The sequence below is a fragment of the Lagenorhynchus albirostris genome, chromosome 2 (genome assembly GCF_949774975.1).
Source record: "Lagenorhynchus albirostris chromosome 2, mLagAlb1.1, whole genome shotgun sequence".
Lineage (NCBI taxonomy): Eukaryota > Metazoa > Chordata > Mammalia > Artiodactyla > Delphinidae > Lagenorhynchus > Lagenorhynchus albirostris.
In genome coordinates, this window is record NC_083096.1 from 168,417,463 (window position 1) to 168,438,980 (window position 21,518).

Here is a 21,518-nt window from a genome sequence, read left to right on the forward strand (position 1 = left end):
GGGTTGGACTTTGCTTCCTGAATATCGAACAGTTGGTCATGTAAATGAGGCATTTTTCTGTGTCTTTTTGCCATGCTGCCATTGGTGGCATTCTTCATTAGGGTGAAACTAGGCATCAGCCATAAAGAACCAGTGTTTTCTTGCAGGTTTAGTCAAATTCAGTCATTCAACAAATTTCAACACCTGCCATGTTCTAGGCACAAGAATTACATATGGGAACTCTTTACAACTGGGAGTTGAAGTAGAGCTTTTAGATTTGCTGCCTGACATGCTTTCTGCTTTTCTTCTGTAGACTGATAATGGTCTCGAGCTGCCAAAGAAGGTTGTGGATGCCAAGAGAAAGGTAACCGTTTCTCATCCCCTCGAGTGGAACTGGGTGCCTCTAGGAGCCCACATTGGCTGGCAGTAGACATGGCTGAATTTACAAGCTACAAGGATACTGCTTCCAGCCGCCACCTGCGGTTTAAGTTACAGAGTCTAAGCCGCCGTCTTGATGAGTTGGAGGAAGCCACAAAAAACCTCCAGAAAGCAGAGGATGAGCTCCTGGATCTCCAGGACAAGGTGATTCAGGCGGAAGGCAGCAACTCCAGCATGTTGGCTGAGATTGAAGTGCTGCGTCAGCGAGTGCTGAGAATCGAAGGCAAAGATGAGGAAATTAAGAGAGCAGAGGATCTCTGTCAGCAGATGAAGGAGAAACTTGAGGAGGAGGAAAACCTCACCCGGGAGCTAAAATCTGAGATTGAGCGGCTTCAGAAACGAATGGCTGAACTGGAGAAGCTAGAGGAGGCCTTCAGCAGGAGTAAGAATGACTGTACCCAACTGTGTTTGAGCCTGAATGAGGAGAGAAACCTGACAAAGAAAATCTCCTCTGAGCTGGAAATGCTCAGGGTCAAAGTGAAAGAACTAGAATCTTCTGAGGACCGGCTGGATAAAACTGAGCAGAGTTTAGTGTCAGAGTTAGAAAAGCTGAAATCATTAACTCTGACCTTTGTAAGTGAGAGAAAATACTTGAATGAAAAGGAGAAAGAAAATGAGAAACTGATAAAAGAGCTCACTCAAAAATTGGAGCAGAACAAAAAAATGAACCGAGATTATACAAGGAATGCTTCTAACCTTCTGGAAAGGAATGACCTACGAATTGAGGATGGTATCTCTTCCACACTGCCGTCCAAAGAATCAAGAAGGAAGGGAACTCTGGACTATCTAAAGCAGGTAGAGAATGAAACAAGAAACAAATCAGAAAATGAAAAGAACCGAAATCAGGAAGACAACAAAGTAAAAGACCTTAACCAAGAGATTGAGAAACTTAAGACACAAATCAAACATTTTGAATCTTTGGAGGAAGAGCTTAAGAAAATGAGGGCCAAAAATAATGACCTTCAGGATAATTACTTAAGTGAACAAAATAAAAACAAACTCTTAGCCAGCCAGCTGGAGGAGATAAAGCTACAAATCAAGAAACAGAAAGAATTAGAGAACGGGGAGGTAGAAGGGGAAGATGCTTTCCTGTCCAGCAAAGGCAGGCATGAGAGGACTAAGTTTAGAGCGCATGGGAATGAGGCACCTGTGTCCAAGCAGACACCCCGGGAACTGTCCCCTCAGCATAAGCGGGAAAGGCACCGAAACAGGGAATTTGTTCTCAACAATGAAAACTATCCTCTGAGCAACAGGCAGGTTTCCTCTCCCAGCTTTACCAACAGGAGGGCAGCCAAAGCTTCCAACACAGGGGCAGGTGCAGACAGTGGGACTCAGGAGACAAAGAGAACTGAAGATCGATTCGCATCTGGCTCCTCTCAGAGTGAAGGGAAGAAGTCCAGGGAACAGCCGTCAGTGCTTAGCCGCTACCCACCAGCTGCCCAGGAGCACAATAAAGTTTGGAAGGGCACTCCCAAGCCAGGTACTGAGAGTGGGCTGAAGGGGAGAGTAGAGAAGACAACACGAACATTTAGTGATACCACCCATGGATCTGTTCCCAATGACATATCAGGGAGAGGTGACAAGGCTTCTGACACCTCCACCGAGGCCCTCTTTGGCAAGAGGGGGCAGGTGCCTGGCAATGGAAGTCAAATAACTCAGGCTGCAGACTCTGGCAGTTCTAAGGCCGTGGGAGCTCTGGCAACATCTAGAAGATCTTCCTCAGAAGGGCTCTCTAAGGGGAAAAAGGCTGCCAACGGCCCAGAGGCTGATACCAGTTTCCCAAATTCCAAGGCTCCACCTTTATCAAAGTATCCTTATAGCTCCAGAAGCCAAGAGAACATCCTTCAGGGCTTTTCAACCCCCAGTAAAGAAGGAGTTGATCAACCCATAGCAGTTGTGATGGAAGACAGTAGTCAGCATGAGGCCCTGAGATGTCGAGTCATCAAATCCAGTGGCAGAGAGAAGCCAGACTCAGATGATGATATGGACATGGTGTCTCTTGTTACTGCCAAATTGGTAAACACAACCATTACTCCAGAGCCCAAGCAACAGCCCAACTCTAGAGAAAAGGCCAAATCCCGAGGGGGACTTAGAACCTCCCTCTTTGAGAATGATAAAGATGTGGGAACAGAAAATGAATCTGGGAAACCTGTCAGAGCCTCCACCAATGCCGTGGAGCTCCCAGAGGCCAATGGTGCCGGGGTAAAAAGCCAGCGGCCCTTTAGCCCCAGAGAGGCCTTGCGATCTAGAGCCATCATCAAACCTGTCATCATTGATAAGGATGTGAAAAAAGTCATGGGAGGATCTGGAACCGAGGCCACATTGGAAAAACAGAAGTCTACTTCCAAACCAGGGCCAAACAAAGTGACAAGCAGTATAACTATCTACCCCTCTGACAGCAGCAGCCCGAGAGCTGCTCTAGGCGAGGCCCTGCGGGAGAGGCACACATCCACCAGCAACATCCAGGTTGGGCCACCAGAGCTCACGTCGGTTAGTAACCATGTCAGCTCCCCCTTTGAGCTCTCCATTCACAAACATGACATCACCCTGCAGTTCACAGAAGCTGAAAGAATGGGAGATGGGGCCCCGAAGAACAGGCCAGAAACGGTGGTCTCTCGGAGCAGCATTATAATCAAGCCATCCGATCCTGTGGAGAGGAATAACCATGCACCCACAGCGGAGACAATCAGGTGGAAAAGCCATAGTGGCCCCTTAGAAGTGGGCTCGTCAGATGCCAGGCACGTTACTGTGAGAAATGCCTGGAAGAGTAGGCGAGACTTGAACTCTTTAGAAGACCCCCCGACTCGAATAGGTAAAAATGTGGAATCTACCAACACCTACATCCAGAGATCTTCCACAGACTATTCAGACCTTGAACAGCCCAGCTCATACCTTTTTGAGCAGGGCACTCGAAGGGTAGGCAACTCAGGGGATGCCCCCGAGCTCTCCTCCAGAAGGACCCAAAGCAGCCTCACCGTGTCAGAGGTGCTCACTCGTCGGAATCGGGTAGGAGATACTGTCACGGCTGAAGCCTGGAACCACTTGGCAGGCATGGTAAGTCCCACTTCTTTCCCTCTCTCCTGTTCTCCTTCCACTTTCCCCTTTTCTCCTTTACTTTCTTTTTTGTTCCCCTCTGCCCTGGCCTGTGTGACTCAGGATTATGGAGACTGGGGCTGAGAAACACTGAATAGAACTGGGTAGTTCAGAGACTGTTGAAAATAATGTGGATTTGGCCTTAAAGAAGAATGAAGTACCTTGAAGAAGGTATTTGGCAGAGAGCAGCATGCATTTCCAAAATCTTTTCCCCAATTGTCTCCTTCATTTTGCCTTCACATATGAAGGCTACAAAAAAGGAGAGAGATGTGGCCTCTGTTCTCTTGGTTTGCCAGGGTCGCCAGAGGAGCTCCCCTTATAGCCCCACAGAGCAGTACCTAGAAGCACAAGAATCAGCTGCAGCTGTTGGGAGGTTCTGGGTTAAAGGAGGAAGCATAGTGGCTTTCTGTAGAGCAGAGATGGAGCCAAGGAAATGAGTTCTTTGGCTGCCTCAGTTTAGGCAGATCTTTGCCAGCTGCTGGCATGTAGGGGCTGAGGAGAGCTGGGGCTTACACTGGGCCTACTTGGATAAGCTTTATGCCCGAGCATCACTTTTTGTCCCAGACACCTATGTAGGCCATTATGTCATCAGTCTGAGGGCAGGGCTGGTTCAGCGTGGCTTGTTACTCGATAGACAAATCTAGAATCTCTCCTTATATGAGGGTCAGTGCCAGAGCAACATCTGAAGGGGAAGCCCCCAGGAGTGTCTTTTAGATGTGAGTCCTGTGATGAAGAAAGATGTTTTTGACCTAGAGATTGTTCCCTTCTTTTATTATTTGTTTAAATAATTATTTTTGGCTGCGCCGGGTCTTAGTTGCGGCACGCGGGATCTTTCGTTGTGGTGTGTGGGCTTCTCTCTAGTTGAGGCGCGCGGGCTCTAGAGCATGCAGGCTTAGTTGCCCCATGGCATGTGGGATCTTAGTTCCCCAACCAGGGATCGAACCTGTGCCTCCTGCCTTGGAAGGCGGATTCTTAACCTCTGGACTACCAGGGAAGTCCCTGTTCCTTTCTTTTAAAAGGCAGGTGGTGACTGTGTGTTAAGTTGAAAAGCCCTGAGTCTTTACAGGGTACTTTAAAGCACTTCCCCACCCGCTGTCTTATTCAGTCTCTCCAACAGCCCTGGTGTGTGTGGGGGGATATTATCCCTATTTTTTAGATGTAGAAATGGAGGGTCAGCGACACAAAGGGTCTCTTCACCAAGGCCACCCAGGTGAATTACTGGAAGAGCTAAGATTTGAATCCAAGATTCTTGTCTCTAAATCCAATGCTCTTTTTTACCTTGCCAACCAGACTTTCTCACTCATTCTTTGATCTGCATTAGCTGGGGAGGAGCAACAAGAACATTAAAAAGGCAGAATTCTGGTAGAAGAGGAGTGCAGAGAAAGTTGGATGAAGCTAAAACTGTGGATGTCTGAGAAATATAGGGTGAGGGGCACATATGAGATGAGATATGGTAGGAAAGGTATATGTGAGCTTTTTGGTAGTCTGTAGGTGGGAAGTAGGATAAGAGCTGTCCAGCTTCCTTTTCATACTTCCCTGCCTCTCCAGCGAGCAAATGGCTCTGACCCTGAGAGGCCTGCAGCCTGCACGTGCAACACTCCAGTAATGCTGGCCTCCAGTAATGGAGGTCCCATTCCAGTGGCCCTGTTCCTGGTCCTGTCCCTTTTTAGGGCTCCTGTTCAGCTGTGAGCCTCCCAGTCTACCCTAGGAGCTCTCAGCAGCTTGGAGTTCGTAGGTGGAACTTTGATACTGGCCAGTCCTTTGCAGTTCTGCTGTGGTCGGTCTGCACCACATCTCCCTGTTAGAGAGGGCCATTGGGGTGGGGAGTGATGGTGTCTTATTATTCACTGTATTGTTCTCTGCAGCTGACTTTTGTCATCTGTTGGCACAGGAGGAAGGTGACGACTGCACACTCAGTGTCTACAGGCGACTGCACAACTCCCTCGAAAGGTCTGAACTGTCTGCAAAGCCGGGGCTGCCCGAGCCTGGGCGACCCCGGGCTGAGGAACGGTTACGGCCAAACAGGCCCTGTGCTGAGGAAAACTGAGCCAGCTGGTGAGGTCTGCTGTCTCCTCTGCTCCTGCTTCTCAGCTCTTGCGCCTTCCTGCCCTGTGAAGGAGCCAGGCTAGAAACTAGGCCTTGGCTGGGAGACTGGCAGAGAGCCAGACTGTGGCTTCTCTTTTGCCAGTTGGCCAGAGGGAATCAGAAACTACAAGCTGGACATGGTCACCCAGGGCCAGCCTTCCCTGATGCATGAGTCTTCTCTCCTTGTCCCCGTCCCCCAGGTAGGATGGGCCACTCTGGCCCCCACATGAGGAAAGACATAGAAACCCCTTGTATCCCCGCCACACAACAGCAGCCAAATCTCTTCTCTGCTCCTTGGTGGGTTCTGTGTCATAGGGCAACCCCTTCTGTGGTTAACGTTCTGATTTCTTAGTCTCTTCACCGTATTCAGTTCACTCCTCATTTGCCCCAGGGGCCTGTGCACCCACCAGCCATCAGCTCCATCTAGGGGGTTCCATTTCTTCCCCTGTGGAGTTCCTCAGACTTTTACAGGGGTTTATGGAACTACCCTTTAGGTTGAAGTTTCTCTGACTGGGCCCCCGGGCTGACCATTGATTGCTGGGGGCAGAGCACATGGGTATCCACCTACTGGAATGACATCACACGCCCCCCACCAACCCCGGCTCTCTGTTCACCTTCCAAAGGCACCTGGAAGTGCACGAGCCTCATGCATCTCCTTCCCTGGGCACCAACATGCTGCTGGCCTTGCCTGCTCCTCTCCTGTGGCTGGAGACTTCAGGCTGACTTCGTTGTTTTCTCCTTTGGAATACTCCCAGACTAACCTGGGCCTGACCCAGCATACTCTGCCTTCTAGGAAGCGCCAGCACGGGGGAAAGTAGACAGGAAGAAGCAATTTCCCCTTAGTCACTCCACAAAGCAATGGCTCCATGAAAGGCATGGACTTTGTTCCTCCTCCTCATCCCCCGTGGAGGAGGTATCGCACTTTACCAAGCTGATGCATTCCTACAGAAGTGGGCCCATGATTTCTGCAAACCAGCTATCATTATGATGACTTCATTGGAGGAAAGGTAATACGTGCCCATCAAGGGCCCTAGATTCATACAATTCAAAATATAGCAAACCTTTCAGGAAGCCACATAAAGAAAAATTGATTAGATTCCTTATACCAATCACGTGGGGAAAGAACCGTACATTCTTGGCACTGCTTTTTCTAAGCATTCTCTCAGTTCAAAGAAGGGATCCCCTTTCAAAGGCTACCTTTATGAAGCAGACACTGTTCCTTCATAGTGAAAGAGCATTAGAGTGGAAGTCAGGAAAGCTGAATTTTCTTCATGGCTTTGTACTTCCTTGCTATGTGACCTTGGGCAAGTCATTGTCCTCTTGGGGCCTCAGTTTCCCTATCTGTAAAATGAGTTCTTTGAAATGGATGGTCTCTAAGGATCCTAAATCTGGCATTCTAAGATTTTTGTTTCCTCCCTGTGGGGGGGTGAGTCTTAATCGTGGAAGGTATTGTCCAAATGGGTTTACATGTGTCCTTCCCATCGCCTTTGTTTTCCTGGGCCTTATTCTTTCCAGTTCCCCATGTTTTAATGTCATGAGGATGAACTCAGAGAAGTTCCCTTGGCCTCACTTTTCCAGTTTATAAAGTGAAAGGGTGAGGTTAGATGGTCTCTGCGGCCCTTTTCAACACCAACCTTGCCCAGTGCCACACAGCAGGCCACGTGCTTTCCACAGCACAAGGTGTGTATCTCCTGTTCCAGTGCTTCTTGAATCTTCCCTGCCTCCGCTCAGGGTGGGAACCAGCGTTTGCCCCTCCCTTGTCTGCATCAGATTTGGCGATCCTGGAGGAGGCTTGGGGAGCACCTACTTGACTTTCACGGACAGGAGTGTTTTGCTTATACTTCCATTTTCTGGAGTTTTGCCAATCTAAGGGTATTTGTCATGTGGCTTGCCTTTTCTTCACATTGCTGCCTCAGATACTCAAGATGCTGTTTTCAAAATCTCTTCCTGCTGCTTTTCCTGGGTCATTGGCTCAAGGCTGCAACCTCTCACTTGTAGCCTTCCTGCCATTCTTCTTAACTGGTTGTCAACCCTGAGAGTCCAAAGGAAACAGACCCCTGTGGCGGTCAACTGAGGCTATAGGAAATCAGGTCTGTGGTTCGTTGCTGGTGGAAACAGAAGGGCGCCAAACGATGCCTACAAAGATCTCGCCAGTAATTCTTGTCTTTTTGGGCGTTGGGAGCCCTGGATTCTGGTGCTGTAGCTCCTGGTGCCAAAGTCTGGATCTTTCCACATTTTAGCAGCACCAACATCTGCCACCACCCAGAATGCTCTGTGGAAGAGGGGCAGCTATGGTGCCCTTTTGCTGGGGCTGCTATCTTAAAATCTGAGTGCAATAGGGTTTGATTGTAACAGTTATTTCAGGATAAATATTTTGTTTCCTTAATCTGCACACTTTCTAGAGCCGCTGTAAAATAGATTTTATTTTTAAATGTCCTCAGCATTGCAGAAAATATATTTGTAATAGCAGGTGAACGCTAGAGGCTCAGTTCCTCTGGGCTTCAAATGGCTGGCAAGGCTGGCTGTCAAATTCCAAAGTTGGAAGGCCTGTTTCTGAAAAGCAACCTAGGTGTGACCGTCTGGACCCAGGCCTCACCATCAGGGGTCCTGGAGGAAACTTCCAAATGGGAGACCTGATAGTTGAATAGTTGTCTAATCAAGCCAAATATTCCCTCTGTCCCAGCCAACAAACCCACTTTTATGACCAGCCTCTTCTGCAGCTTGGCTCTAACTCGGAATTTTACTGGCAGGTGTATGGGGTGTGGGAGGGTTCCTAGTAAGGTCTGGGAAGCTGGCACTCCAGAGCTGCTTGCTTGGAGAAAGTAGAGCTGGCTCAGTGCTAGGAGCTGGTCTCCTCCACCTGCCCCCGCCTGTCTGTCACCACTCTGGTACTAGAAACAACCAGAGAAAGCTGCAGGGACGGTGGGCAGAGAAGTTGCGGCTGTTTCTGCTTTTGCGTAGCAAGGAAACAGTTCCCGGGTGGGCCACAGGGATTTGCAGTGGGGCCAAGAATTCCAGCCTCGGCCACAGGCAGGCCTGCACGTGACGCTATCACCCTCGTGGGGTGTGGGAGCGTCTGTGTTGCTCTTGGACTTGCCATCCTGGGGCAGTTTTAGTTCTTTATATTTAGTGAGTTAGTGCCATGTGCTATCGTTTCCCAGTAAAGGAATAGGGACCCTGCCCCTGGGTCCCCAGCTGCCTTTGTTGGTGTGGGTTTATCATTACTCTGACAAGACTGCTTTGGAAGAGCTGCTTTTAGGGATTACCTTTTAAATACCCCAGGGTGGGGAACAACAGGGTTCTCCTCAAAGCCTCACAACCAAGATCATAGGGAAAGGGGCCCTACTTTCCTGCTGCTTCACAGCTCAGAACATGTACTGAATGGAATGTATTTTTAAGAGAATAAAGTCTATTTTTTTTTTTTTTTTTGTATTTTAAAGATCGGGAGGGCTAGGGAAGTAGCCCTCAAATAAACTGTTATTACATTATAGGCCCCCTTGCTAGGGGACACATCAGTATCTGTCGGTCCACACCTACTTGCTCAGGCAGGTGCTCTGGTCTCTCCCCTGCCCCTTGGAGTCTAGGTGCAGCAGCTTCTCCTACATTCCAGCTCCAAGCATGGGACCAAGGAGGCCAGACCCTGTCGCTGGAAACCAGGGCGAAGCCATGAGCAGTGACTCAGGGCTCCTTGGGTGCATGTGTATAGTTGAAGCTGCCTGTCTGCATGTATCCTCTGGCTCTAATGCTGTCTCTGTTGGCTCTGCAGCACAATATGTAACCAATAAAGCTCCCTAGTTTCCATGTGCTTTGTGTGAGTGTGAGTCAGTGATGCCATTTTTCTTGATGTCATCTCTGTGTACAGCTGTTGCTGTGCACTGGTGCAGCTAGTATATTTCATTTACATTTACTGAAAATACTCAGCCAATTACTGATGCCGTAAGGACTGGAAACATAGCTGAGGCTTGGGAAAGGACATTTCCTTGGACTCATGTAACTGGACTTGGAATCATATAGCAGTTATTTCATTGCTACATTTTACTTTTAGGCTCTTCTCTCAAAACACACACACACACACACACACACACACACACACACACACACACACACACACACACACACACACACACACACACACACACACACACACACACACACACACACACACACACACACACACACACACACACACACACACACACACACACACACACACACACACACACACACACACACACACACACACACACACACACACACACACACACACACCATCTGTGTCGTCTCCCAAGCTGCCTATGTCGTTTATTTAAAAAACAAAAACTCTTCAAAGACCACATACCACTGGATCAGACACCCTAACCTCCTGAGGTAACAATATTCATGGGAAAGCTAGGAGTCAATATACTTTCTACTACACGCTCTTCTCACCTTTACATCATAGTTGCACCACTTGCCCTGATCCTGGTGTGCAAATTTTTCCCATGGTTGTCACTCATTCCAGGATGAGGAAAAAGCCCTCTCCATCTTCATCTTCCAGTCAGACCACCAATGTAATGTCCCTTAAATCTTACTAAGAATAAAACCTCATTTAAACTAATTATAGGGAAGAATTGACTAACGGGAGTAAAATCCAACTTCCAGAAGCAGATTATGTACATAACTTACAGTAACATATTCTGTTAGGAACCCTTTGGAAGGAAAAGGCACTGTTCCCTTTTTGTAAAAATGTTTTAGTCTTACGTGGCAGAAACGAGTTTGCAAATGTGATTAAGGATTTTGAGGTGGGAGAGAGATCTGGGTCGGCCTTAAATGAAATCACTAGTATCCTTATAAGAGGGAGATAAGATCTGAACTACAGAACAACAGAAGGTGATGATGGAAGCAGGGATTGGAGTAATGTGCTTTTAAGATGGAGGAAGGGGCCACAAGCCAAGGAATACAGTCACTAGAATCTGAAAGAGGCAAGGAAATGGAATCCTCCTTCAGAGTCTGCTATGATAATTTGTTACAGCAGCAATAGAAAATTTCCACTATGTTACCTAAACCCTTGATCTCCTTAAACTTTTATATCAATACCTTGGACAGAAGTGGAAAGTTAGCATATACCCATGGAGGGAATCTAGGGGAATAAAGCCAGGATGGTCTGCCCGAGGCCCACCCAAACTTTGTGTCAAGGCTTGTGTCTTATCTTGAAAATTCATTCAGTTTCCTAATATCCATATGCTTGACCTGCAGCTTCCTACCCCTGGCACACGGTCACCCCACAATCCCAATGGGGAAGTCTAGCCCCACAGACCAGGAAACCCTTTGCTTTTATGGGAACCCCCCTCAATCCTGTCTTCTGACCAGACCAAACCATTTTCTCCTTTATATAAACATCCTCTTTATTTAAACATGGATAAAAACTGGCATTTTCAAAGGAGTAACACCCCTGCCTTATATATAACTCGAAACCTAAGGGGAAACAAAAAGATAAGACTAATTTTCTATGAAGTTTTATTCTCAAAATATAAAAAACCACCACACACAAAGAGACTAAGATGTTCTCTCGCAGCACTTGCTTGCCTCAGTCCTAACGAAGAACACAGACTCCCACACTAATGGACAAGTGCCTCCCTAGCTCTAAGTCACTTAAAGGCGGCAACCTCCTTGGCCACCTGACCACCAGGAGCTCTAGCAGTTGATCTGGAGCCCAGATGCCAGGGTGAGTTTCTCAGTAGAATCTAATATTGCTAGAAGAGCTTTGCTTATGCAGCAAAAGACACAAACACATCGGCCTCTTCCCTTAGAACACATCCATCTCACATGCTCGGGGACTGCTGGGCAGGGACGCCTGGTGTGGCCTGGCGAGGCAGGGTATACATGGCCCCCAAGAACTGGTCTGCAATCCTTCCTGCTTCTCTCAGCCCACTCAGCAGAGCACCATGGACCGTGGCTGGGTAGTTACGGATTGTATGTTCTCCAGCAAAGAAGAGTCGTGGAATAGGCTATTGCAGGAAAAAAAATTAGAGAAAATCAGCAGGCTGCAAATGTGCCTTATTGTTATGTTTGAACTGCCGAATTCCTGTTGGATTTTGAGGGCTCACTACCTGCCCTCCCCACCCCATCACTGGCCCATCATTCTCCCAAAAAGGGTCTCCCTTTATCAGCAGGCATTTTCCTAGAACAAACAGAAGTAGAAATGGGGCAATAAAACTCAGCCCAGGGCTTCCCTGGTGGCGCAGTGGTTGAGAGTCCACCTGCCGATGCAGTGGTTCGTGCCCCTGGTCCGGGAAGATCCCACGTGCCGCGGAGCGGCTGGGCCTGTGAGCCATGGCCGCTGAGCCTGCGTGTCCGGAGCCCGTGCTCCCCAACGGGAGAGGCCACAACAGTGAGAGGCCCGCGTACCGCAACAAAACAAAACAAAACAAAAAACTCAGCCCAGCCTTAGTTCTAGGGTGATGCTTAACTGCATCTGTGTTTATTTATCGGTTTAATTGTGGGGGATACCCAGTTGTAGAGCTTCCTTTGCCTAACGTATCCCTTACTAGAGGTGTGGTGTTCCCGACTACTCTGAACCAGAGAGAACACAGCACTTGTTCTCGTTCTGGAACACTTCAGCCTCTCAGCTTAGAGCAGGCCTTACTTACCACAGGGTCCTGAGAAACCCTGACTACTCATAAAGACTTTAGGTTATTTCTCAGGGGCATTCCTGGAGGCCCCTAAGTAATTGGGATCCTGCAACAATCCTACGAGCCAGTACAAAATGGGGCACAATTAAAGATGGTTTTGTTTTTGTTTTTTAGGAACAAAAGTCTGAATAAGGAAAAAGTAATTGGTTTTTACTCTGGACTCTTGCATTCTGAACACAGACTGTCTAGACTGACAAGGACAACATGTAACGAATTAGACACAAACATTGCTCCTCCCTTTCCCTCTGCTTTTGGTTATCTGAAAGGGTCCAAGGGTCTAAGACTGACTAAAATCTAAAAAGAAAACCAGTGGCACTATTTTTACCCTGAAATCCTGGGATACTGGCCTGTTTCCAAATAAGCCCAGGTATAGTTTGCCAGTTTCTCACCTGTGGGGCACCTGGAATTGAGGGGCCAGGAGTGATTGGCTGAGCCATTAAGTCATAGTCATTTCCAGATGATCCTGCGGCTACATAGGAGTAGGAGCCCCGGGCCCAGGGATCAGCACGCCAGCGAGACACCACTGTTTCCTTGGGCTAAAGGAGAAACCATGAGTGGAAGTTATTACTGGACACCAAGGACAAATCGGTCATTTCTGAAAGGTGGAAAAGCTGTGATGGGTGGGGGCTACAAGTGAGAGAAAGGCAAGAGACACGAGAGTTAGCCAAGTGATGAATGCTGCTGCTATAAAATAAAAAAAATGCCTTCAGGCTGCAAGGAAGCCTCCAGATTGCCTTCTCGCTATGAATCCAGAGATCTACCCAGGGATTGATCTCTATTCCCTTTTAAAATTCACATGAAGCATTAATATGCCTTCTCTCAAAGGAATCATCAGGGACTTAAAAGTGTTCAATGGACCTAAAGAAAGAATAACAGAAAAAAGTACCAAGAGATTCTCTTGAGACTTCCCTTGGGGAGCTGGCCACTTCATCTGAAAGGTGGTTGGGGAATTGGGGGTGGGGATGATTCCACAAGCAGAGACAACAGACAACACAAGCAAAGAAATGCGGCAAATAGCCTTCTCAATCCCCTGGCCCATGTACTGGGGGCTTTTCTCAATCCCATACTTAGGGCATGAACTCTAAACATTAGCATTAATGTAAACCCAGCACACAATTCTGGCTGAAACTGTCCTGACCAAGAATCTGTGCTGCAACTCGAGATACACCAAACCCTGCTTTAGTCTAAACCCCAGATCCTCACCTGCCCCTGCCCCTTACTTACTTACCTGGGGCACTGCACTGCTACCAAAAATCCCTTTGAGAATGGCCAGGCATCGGCCAACAATCACATCATCACTTATGTTTTCCATGATGCCAGCAGCTTCTCCTGCCACTAGTGCCAATAGTATTGGAGCTAGAGAAACAGAAAGGACAATTCCAGGGTTTTCCTACAGACTTTTCTCAAGTACCTCCTTATCAGGTCTCACATTATTCTTGGCTGTTTGAAATCTGATGACAGACATGCACCACTCACGCTAGACACACGTTTCTGAGCCAGCAACTTGAATCCTATCCCCAGAAGGGTGCTGGCAAACCACAGTGAAGTGTGACTCATGTACTTCATTGCTTATAACCTGGCAGAATACAGAAGTCCTGAAGATATAACTTCAGATCTTGCTATCAAGTGTCCCTATATTTAGGCACAGAGTTCTTAGACATCTCCATGACCAGGGCTGCATCCTCTTAGCTGTCATCCCAGGCCCTTCCATACTCATCATCACCCTTACTCACCCATTTCGTGACTCTGTGTGCAACAGGCTTATGCGATAGCCACAGTACTAGATGCTAGGGATATAAAAACTATAAACTAGACTATATACTCCAAAAATCAACAACAACAAAAATAATCATAGAGACAATTACGAGCTGTGATAAAAGCTATGAAAACACAGACTACAGAGAAAAGAATACAAGGACATAATTTCATTTGAGGCAGTGGGAATACATGTGTCCTGGAAAGTCTCTTTGAAATAGTAACATTTGGGCCAAGCCCTGAAGCTGCATAGAGTATGCCACATTGGGAAGGAAGAGATGGAGAAAAATAAAAGCACCCCAGGCCCAGGGCACAGTACAATGCAGAGGCCCCAGAGCAGAAGACAGCATGGTACATTTTAGGATTCCAGGAGAGCAGACAAGTGCGCCTGGAGGCTGGGGAGGGCATGGACAATGAAGAAGCTGAGTAGAAAAGAAGGGTCAGATTATTCAGCCTTCATGATGGCCACAATAATGAAAGCCATCAAAAGAAAGAAGTGGTGATAGCAGTCAGTGGCTATTGGCAATTGAACAGGTATGAGGTAAGAGTGGCCTGGACTGGGAGGTAGGCAGTGGGAAAGAAGTAAACAGGTCTGAGAGAGAGAGTGAGGCCCTGACAGGACTTGATGGCCTAGATCAGGGAAGAGAAAGAGCACTCAGCTGTTGCTGGAAACAATGTGCTCAGGGAGCAAATGGCTCCTCTGCGGAGTTAGTGGCCCTGGCCGTGTGAAGGATGTTCAGTACCAGGCAGTGAGGAGTGATGGAAAGAACCACGTGTCAGTCAAACTGGTTAACTGATGTGTCTGCACTGTCAAGGCCAGGCCTCCTGATACTGCTGCAAAGGAGAATGTCTTACATCCTTTTCTTGGAATGAGGTAAGATCTAAATATACTTCTTTTAAAAAAAAAAAGCTCTATATAGAACTAAGAGCAACCCAATTACAGAAGAATGTAAAACAGGAGGTAGGAGTTTGATAAATACATTCTAGGGAAAGTGATCAAAGATTCAGGGGCAAGTCAGATACAAAAGTCTGAGAATGAGGAATACAAGTTTCCCTTTCCAGGAAGCTTCCCTGGGCCTGAGCCCGAGCCCCTGGCTGAGTTGATTTCTTCTTCTATGTTTTCTCTTGCAGTGCCTTGGCTTTCACTCTCACTCCTCTACTTCCTGCCCTGTTCTGAGGCTGCCAGCCTCCTTAATGTATCCCCCACTAGGTTGTGAACTCCTTGAAGGCAGGTATAATATTCCTAATTCTCTATTCCTATAAGGATGTATAAAGATTAAAACTAGAAAGCCATTACCTTTATAGAGGTTCCAGAAGAGGAAGAGCTCACCCCTGCTGGCAGTCGTACTGCCAACATGTCCGAACAAATTGACACTTGGATCCCAGAATACCCGGTCAAAACACAACACGACCTATTGTAAAAAAGAAGCGTATAAGCTGGTGACAGCACTCAGAGAACATGGCTTTAAGCTAAGCACAGCTGTGCCTCAACAGGAAGTACTTCTTCCTCAGACCTTACTAAAATAAGTTCCTTCTAATCTACTCTCAGTATAAGCCTAGAAATCCCTATTATACATGTACTACTTAGGAAGACATTTAGCACTCTCTTTTTATAGGCTTGGGTTTGAGAAGTGACCCCAGAAGACAGTCCTCATGGATACTTTCTATATAATTAGGTACTAAAGTTAATGAACTGACAGGCCTCACCCTGATATCACAGAGTTGATAGCACAGCAAAATGTTCAAAAACGCAAACCTCTCTCCTCTCTAAGTGGAGGGCAATCAGACTGATATTTGTACACTGGGTATGTAGAGAGGTACCTAGGGCAAGTTACCTTGTTAAGGTTGCCAAATCCCATCCTTTGGACTGCAGATGTTTTCCATTCAGGAAGAGGCGGCACAAACTGAACAGCTGGTGGCTGCTGCTTCAACACACCCAAGGGAAGGGTACAGAGAACCGCATCACACTTATAAATAAACGTCTGGCTCGTGGAGCGGGTATTCACAGCTATCACTTCACATCCTAGACAGGTTAGAGGAAAAAGGCTTTATTGGTGATAAGGATGATAATGACAAGGGTCTTGAACATTTAGTGCACAGTAGAATCTACATGCTATCTCAGTTAATTCTTACTACAAGTTTGTGAAGTCAGTTCTGCTCATTTTCTACAGAAGAAAACTGAGGCAGAGGTGAAGTAACTTGTCTAAGGCCATACATGTAACAAGTGCCAGGATTTAAACCCAACAGTCAACTTCAGAGTCCTCGATCTCTACCACCATACTACCCCACCTTCCCGACTGATACACTGGGGATCTTTTGGACTAATAATAGGACCTTATCATTTACCAAAGTTAAGTAAATTTAGACCAAAATTAAGAGTAAAATGCCTATCCCGATAGAACCAATATCTCTCCACTGTGGTTAGGCGCTCACTAAGGACCAAAAGAAGAATGATATCAGAAGCTTGTGGTGCCGATCTAAGGGATGCAGCCTAAAACCACAGAGCATGCTATCCTTGAGAATATACACTGATGCTTAGCTTGCCAGGATATGAATGAGCTCAAAGCTGACCACAGAAAAGGTACTGAAAGTAAGTTAATGTAATTCTCCCTCATTTGTGTTCAATTTTTTCTTCAGTAAATGCCTCTTTACATAATTTCTGAAAAATACATAGATAGCTCAAAGTAAGTATGACAGCTCCATACATGCCCATTTTCTGTGGCCACAGAATTAGGGAAAATGACACAAAAGCTAGTCTCACTGTTCTCCACCTGCCTGCAAATGGCTATTTAAGGCTGTAGATCTTCTCAACACCAGCAGCCAGAAGCTGCCTCTGAAGGGAAAACTAAAATCAAAAACTGTTACACTAGGGGCTTCCCTGGTGGCGCAGTGGTTGAGAGTCCGCCTGCCGATGCAGGGGACACGGGTTCATGCCCCGGTCCGGGAAGATCCCACATGCCGCGGAGCAGCTGGGCCCGTGAGCCATGGCCGCTGAGCCTGCGCGTCCGGAGCCTGTGCTCCGCAACGGGAGAGGCCACAACAGTGAGAGGCCCGCGTACCGCAAAAAAACCCCCAAAACCCAAAAACCCCCCAAAAACCCAAACTGTTTCACTGGTTGTTAAAAAAATTATCTGTGGTGATCTCAGCAACTCTAGAAAAGGGGCCATGGAAGGCAAGACTGGTGGCCACATCTCCACTAGTCATGAGAGCCCTTAGAGAGCAGGGGTGACTAGCTTTCTTAAGGAGTTCAAGACTATTAATTCCAAAGGTGGGTGGATGATGGGCTCTCTGCACTCCACATGAAATGCACCCTGAAAGCAGCAGTAATGAGCACAGAGCCTACTGCCAAAGGAATCACAGGGCAATTTCATCTCTGAAGTCAACCTATCAGCAAAACTGCTCCCAGAATGAGAAACCAGCCTAAGCAGTTAGCCCACCTGAACAGGAAAAGCCAAAAACCAAGATGCAGATGGTGAAATACAAGGGGTGGGTCCCACTGGAGCCCTAGGGGCCCAAATCCTGGTATTTAAGAGCATACTTAGCAAAATTAGATCCAAACTCCCTGGCTGTTTACTATAATACCAAACTAATATGCACAAACTGGAGACTCTAAAAATTGCCCCAATTTTCTGGTTTATACTATGATGGGGTCAGAGCCTCTAAAGGCTCTACAGCCTCAGTACTTCTGTAAATGCAAAATTTTAAATTCAGGAATCATAGTTTATGAGACATTCTATCAGGAGATGTACCTAAAATTTTTTCTGTAGGTCAAACTCAACAAAAGATCAGTACCATGTTTCAAAGTAAGAGATTTATCTTACCAGTAAAGACGTACCTGAAGCTGTGTAGCGAACCTGCCGAACTGCTGTATTCAGTTTAATGTCCAGGCCTTCTGCTAAAGCCACAGGCACACATGAGTAGCCATTCCTCACTGTCAGGTGGCTGCCAGTAAACTCAAAGTCATCATCCTAAAGAAGACAGAAAAGAACATATTTTCACACTTTCTTAATCTAACTTATGCCATTTATATTGAGTCCTACAAAATAACACTGAAAAAACACCAGCTTGTGGAAAGCCAATATTCTAAGACAGAAATTAAAGAATAATCACTCAGTCTTCCACTACAGCTGCCCCAGGAAACTAAAGGGAAAACGGAAAGAACGCCAGAATGTCACTAATAGCTACCTCTGGGCAGTGAGATTGGGGCAGTTTCTTTTCTTCTGTGATAGACTTTTTATCATCACAGTCCTACACCACCAAGTCCAGACTACCCACGGCGCGCAGGAGAGGGAAGGAAGCTTATTCAGTAAATTCAGATGATACCATAAAAGTTTGTTTGGCTTTTGTATGCACTATAGATGTGGTAGGATATCAGATTCACCATCCTAATTACATTTTCTTCTACATAACAGCAAAATCAGTTTTTATGGCTTAAACTTACAGGTTTTAAAGTTGAGGAAGACTTCCAAAACTAAAGTTGGTCAAACCAGACGTAATCTAGGATTATAAAGATTCGCCCAAGATAATCCATGAAGAAGTCAAGATTTGGCCTGGAAGAATTCCCAAAATGATTTCATGTCTTTGAATTTACTGAAAAATTTTCCAAATAGAGAAACTTTTGAAGGCTAGTTGATATTTCTAATTTCATGAAACTCCTGGGGAAAACATACCACGATTCTTAGGAATTAGATAAAAATATACTGGGCTGGCAGCACAACTCTCACTACTTAGTGACTGACTCATTTGTTCCCCATATGGATCAGTTCACATCACCTACATTCAAAATTTAAAACGATTACAAATGAATACATATTGCAACATCAAATGATAGATCAGTGACTAGAGGTAATTTAGTATTTACATGAACAACCATAAAGAAACTGGAAATTCTACAAGATTTATACCACTAGCAAGTGCAATCCTTGCCAAATTCAAATTCTAAAGAATACCAGGACATAATCTGAAGATGAAGAAGTAAAAATAATTTTACTAGGAAAATGTATAATGAAAATGAAAATATGTAAGCAAAATATAATATTTACTTCTATACAATCTTAAGTCTGGCCAAAGTCTCAGATTTACAGGTCCATTCAGCATCTAAGAAACCTGGTGATTTCTCACCAGTTCAAGAGTAAATCACACTGAAAACACTTAAAAATAATTTAACAAAAGATATGTAAGACTGGTACACTGAGAACTATAAAGTACTGCTGAGATAAGTTAAAGGAAACCTAAATAAATGGAGAGATATACCATGTTCAAGGATTAGAAGACTCACTATTGTTAAGATGACAATCCCAGAAGGTATTTTTTTTGTAGAGACTGATAAGCTGATTCTAAAACTTTATAGAAGATCTAAAATAGTCAAAACACTTCAAAAAAAGAACAAAGATGAAGAACTTATACTACCTGATTTCAAGATGTACTATAAAGCAAAAGTAATCAAGACAGTGTGACAGTGGCATATAGAAGAACTGATTTTCAACAAAGGCTCCAAAACAAATAAGGAAAAAAGATGGTGCTAGAATAGTTAATTAGATAACCATATGGAAAAATATGAACCCTACCTCACCTCTCACTATACACAAATTTTTTTTTTTTTTGCGGTACGCGGGCCTCTCACTGTTGTGGCCTCTCCCGTTGCAGAGCACAGGCTCCGGACGCGCAGGCCCAGCGGCCATGGCTCACCGGCCCAGCCGCTCTGCGGCACATGGGATCTTCCCGGACCGGGACACGAACCCGTGTCCCCTGCATCGGCAGGCGGACTCTCAACCACCGCGCCACCAGGGAAGCCCTATACACAAAACTTTAACTCAAAATGGGTCATAGACCTAACATAAGAGCTAAGCTCATAAAACTTCAGGAAGAAAACAGGAGAAAATTTTTGCAATCCCAGTTTAGACAAAGATTTTTCGGGACACAAAAAGCACAAAGCCTAAAGAAAGAGTTGATAATCAACAGGACTTCATAAAATTAAAAACTTTTGCTCTTTGAAAGATACCATTTAGAAAATGAAAACGCCAGTTGTAGACTGGAAGAAAGTATTTTCAAAACATAAATCTGACAAAGGAACTGTATCCAGAATTTACAGACCATAATGAACTCTTACAAGAGGACAAACAACTGTTTTATAAATTTAATTTTTTTAACTTTTTATTTTATATTGGAGTATAGTTGATTAACAATGTTGTGACAGATTTTTTTAATAGGCAGAAGTTCTGAACAGACTTTTCACCAAATAATTGACATATGAATGGCCAATCAGCACATGAAAAGATGCTTCACCGTTACTAGTCATCACAGGAATGCAAATTAAAACCACAATGAAAAACTACTATACAACCATTAAAATGGTTAAAATTTTAAAAACTGGCGATACCAGGTGTTGGTGAGGTTATGGAGCAACTGGGGCGGGCATATACTACTGCTGCTGAGAATGAGATGTGGAAAACCGTTTGGAAGTTTCTTATAAAGTTAAAAATCTACTTCCCGCAGACCCAAATATTTTACTTCTAGATATTTACCCAAGAGAAAGACATGAACGTTCACAGTAGCTTCAATCATTTATAGCCAAAAACGAAACAACCTAAATGTCTGTCCATGTATCAGTGAATGGGTACATTCTGTGGCCGTATCCATACAATGGATATGAATATTACTAAACAACAAAAAGAAACAAACTATTGATATACACAACAACAATGAATCTCAAAATCAAAAAAAGGCACAGACAAAGGCTACATACTGTACAATTATATACTGTATGGTCCAATTTACATGCAATTCTAGAAAAAGCAAAACTATAGTGACAGAAAGCAAATCAGTGGTTGCGTAGGGCCAGGAGCAGGAGGGCTGGGGACTGACTGCAAAGGGACAAGAGGACTTTTCAGGGTGACAGAAATGTTCTGTATCTTAATTGTGGGTGTGGTGGTTCATGACTATGTAAGTCTGGCAAAACATCAAATTGCTCACTTAAAATAGGTGAGTGTTATTGAATATAAATTATATCTTAATAAAGCTGTTTAAAAACACACATACAAACAAATTAACAGTTTATCTTAGGAGCCTTCTCAAAGACACGTGCAACAAAATACATGGTAAGGGAATTTTACCTGATCCCAATGTTTAAGGGAAAGTGTAGAGAGAGGTGTGGCATTAGCAAATTCAAGATTTGCAAAATGCCAGTCAAGTATTTGTCTGTCTCTTGACGAGAGATACACATCACTGCAAAATGAGAACAAAGGAGCACAAGGTTATTAAAGGACATTACTATGATTCTCAATGGGATGATGTGGATGATCTCAGTGGGACTATGCCTTATGTGAAGAAATTCTAAGTCAAAAAGCAGGACCGTATCTGTTTTATTAAGCCCTTTATTCCTGCTGCCTAGAGCAGGCCAAGCCATAAAGCAAGGCCTGACTGTAATTCCGGGGAAAAAAAAAAGTCTTCTTTATACTGTTACCTTGCATTATAAAAGCTTACTTTAAAACATTTTTT

General features: G+C 45.4%; 2 protein-coding genes across 8 annotated transcripts in view; one reads left to right on the plus strand and one right to left on the minus strand.

The window, feature by feature from the left end:
• The window catches only part of LUZP1 (leucine zipper protein 1), a 133,494-nt gene that overhangs the window by 78,663 nt on the left and 33,313 nt on the right, over window positions 1–21,518 (plus strand). For 2 of the 5 annotated variants that reach the window (XM_060141157.1, XM_060141158.1), the window contains 2 exons: window positions 293–3,471; window positions 5,402–9,400. In XM_060141157.1, coding sequence (XP_059997140.1) covers window positions 412–3,471; window positions 5,402–5,557 — 3,216 coding nt within the window. In that variant the 5' untranslated portion in view covers window positions 293–411 and the 3' untranslated portion in view covers window positions 5,558–9,400. Of the gene's footprint in view, window positions 1–292; window positions 3,472–5,401; window positions 9,401–21,518 lie in introns of those variants that run through there. The other 3 variants (XM_060141159.1, XM_060141161.1, XR_009539061.1) reach the window with 3 other exon arrangements.
• KDM1A (lysine demethylase 1A) overlaps window positions 11,078–21,518 on the minus strand; it is a 64,064-nt gene continuing 53,623 nt past the window's right edge. For 2 of the 3 annotated variants that reach the window (XM_060141162.1, XM_060141163.1), the window contains 7 exons: window positions 21,134–21,245; window positions 17,857–17,989; window positions 15,857–16,044; window positions 15,319–15,433; window positions 13,495–13,622; window positions 12,656–12,802; window positions 11,078–11,582 (listed from right to left, as the gene is read on the minus strand). In XM_060141162.1, coding sequence (XP_059997145.1) covers window positions 11,397–11,582; window positions 12,656–12,802; window positions 13,495–13,622; window positions 15,319–15,433; window positions 15,857–16,044; window positions 17,857–17,989; window positions 21,134–21,245 — 1,009 coding nt within the window. In that variant the 3' untranslated portion in view covers window positions 11,078–11,396. The remainder of the gene's footprint in view (window positions 11,583–12,655; window positions 12,803–13,494; window positions 13,623–15,318; window positions 15,434–15,856; window positions 16,045–17,856; window positions 17,990–21,133; window positions 21,246–21,518) is intronic. The other variant, XR_009539062.1, reaches the window with a different exon arrangement.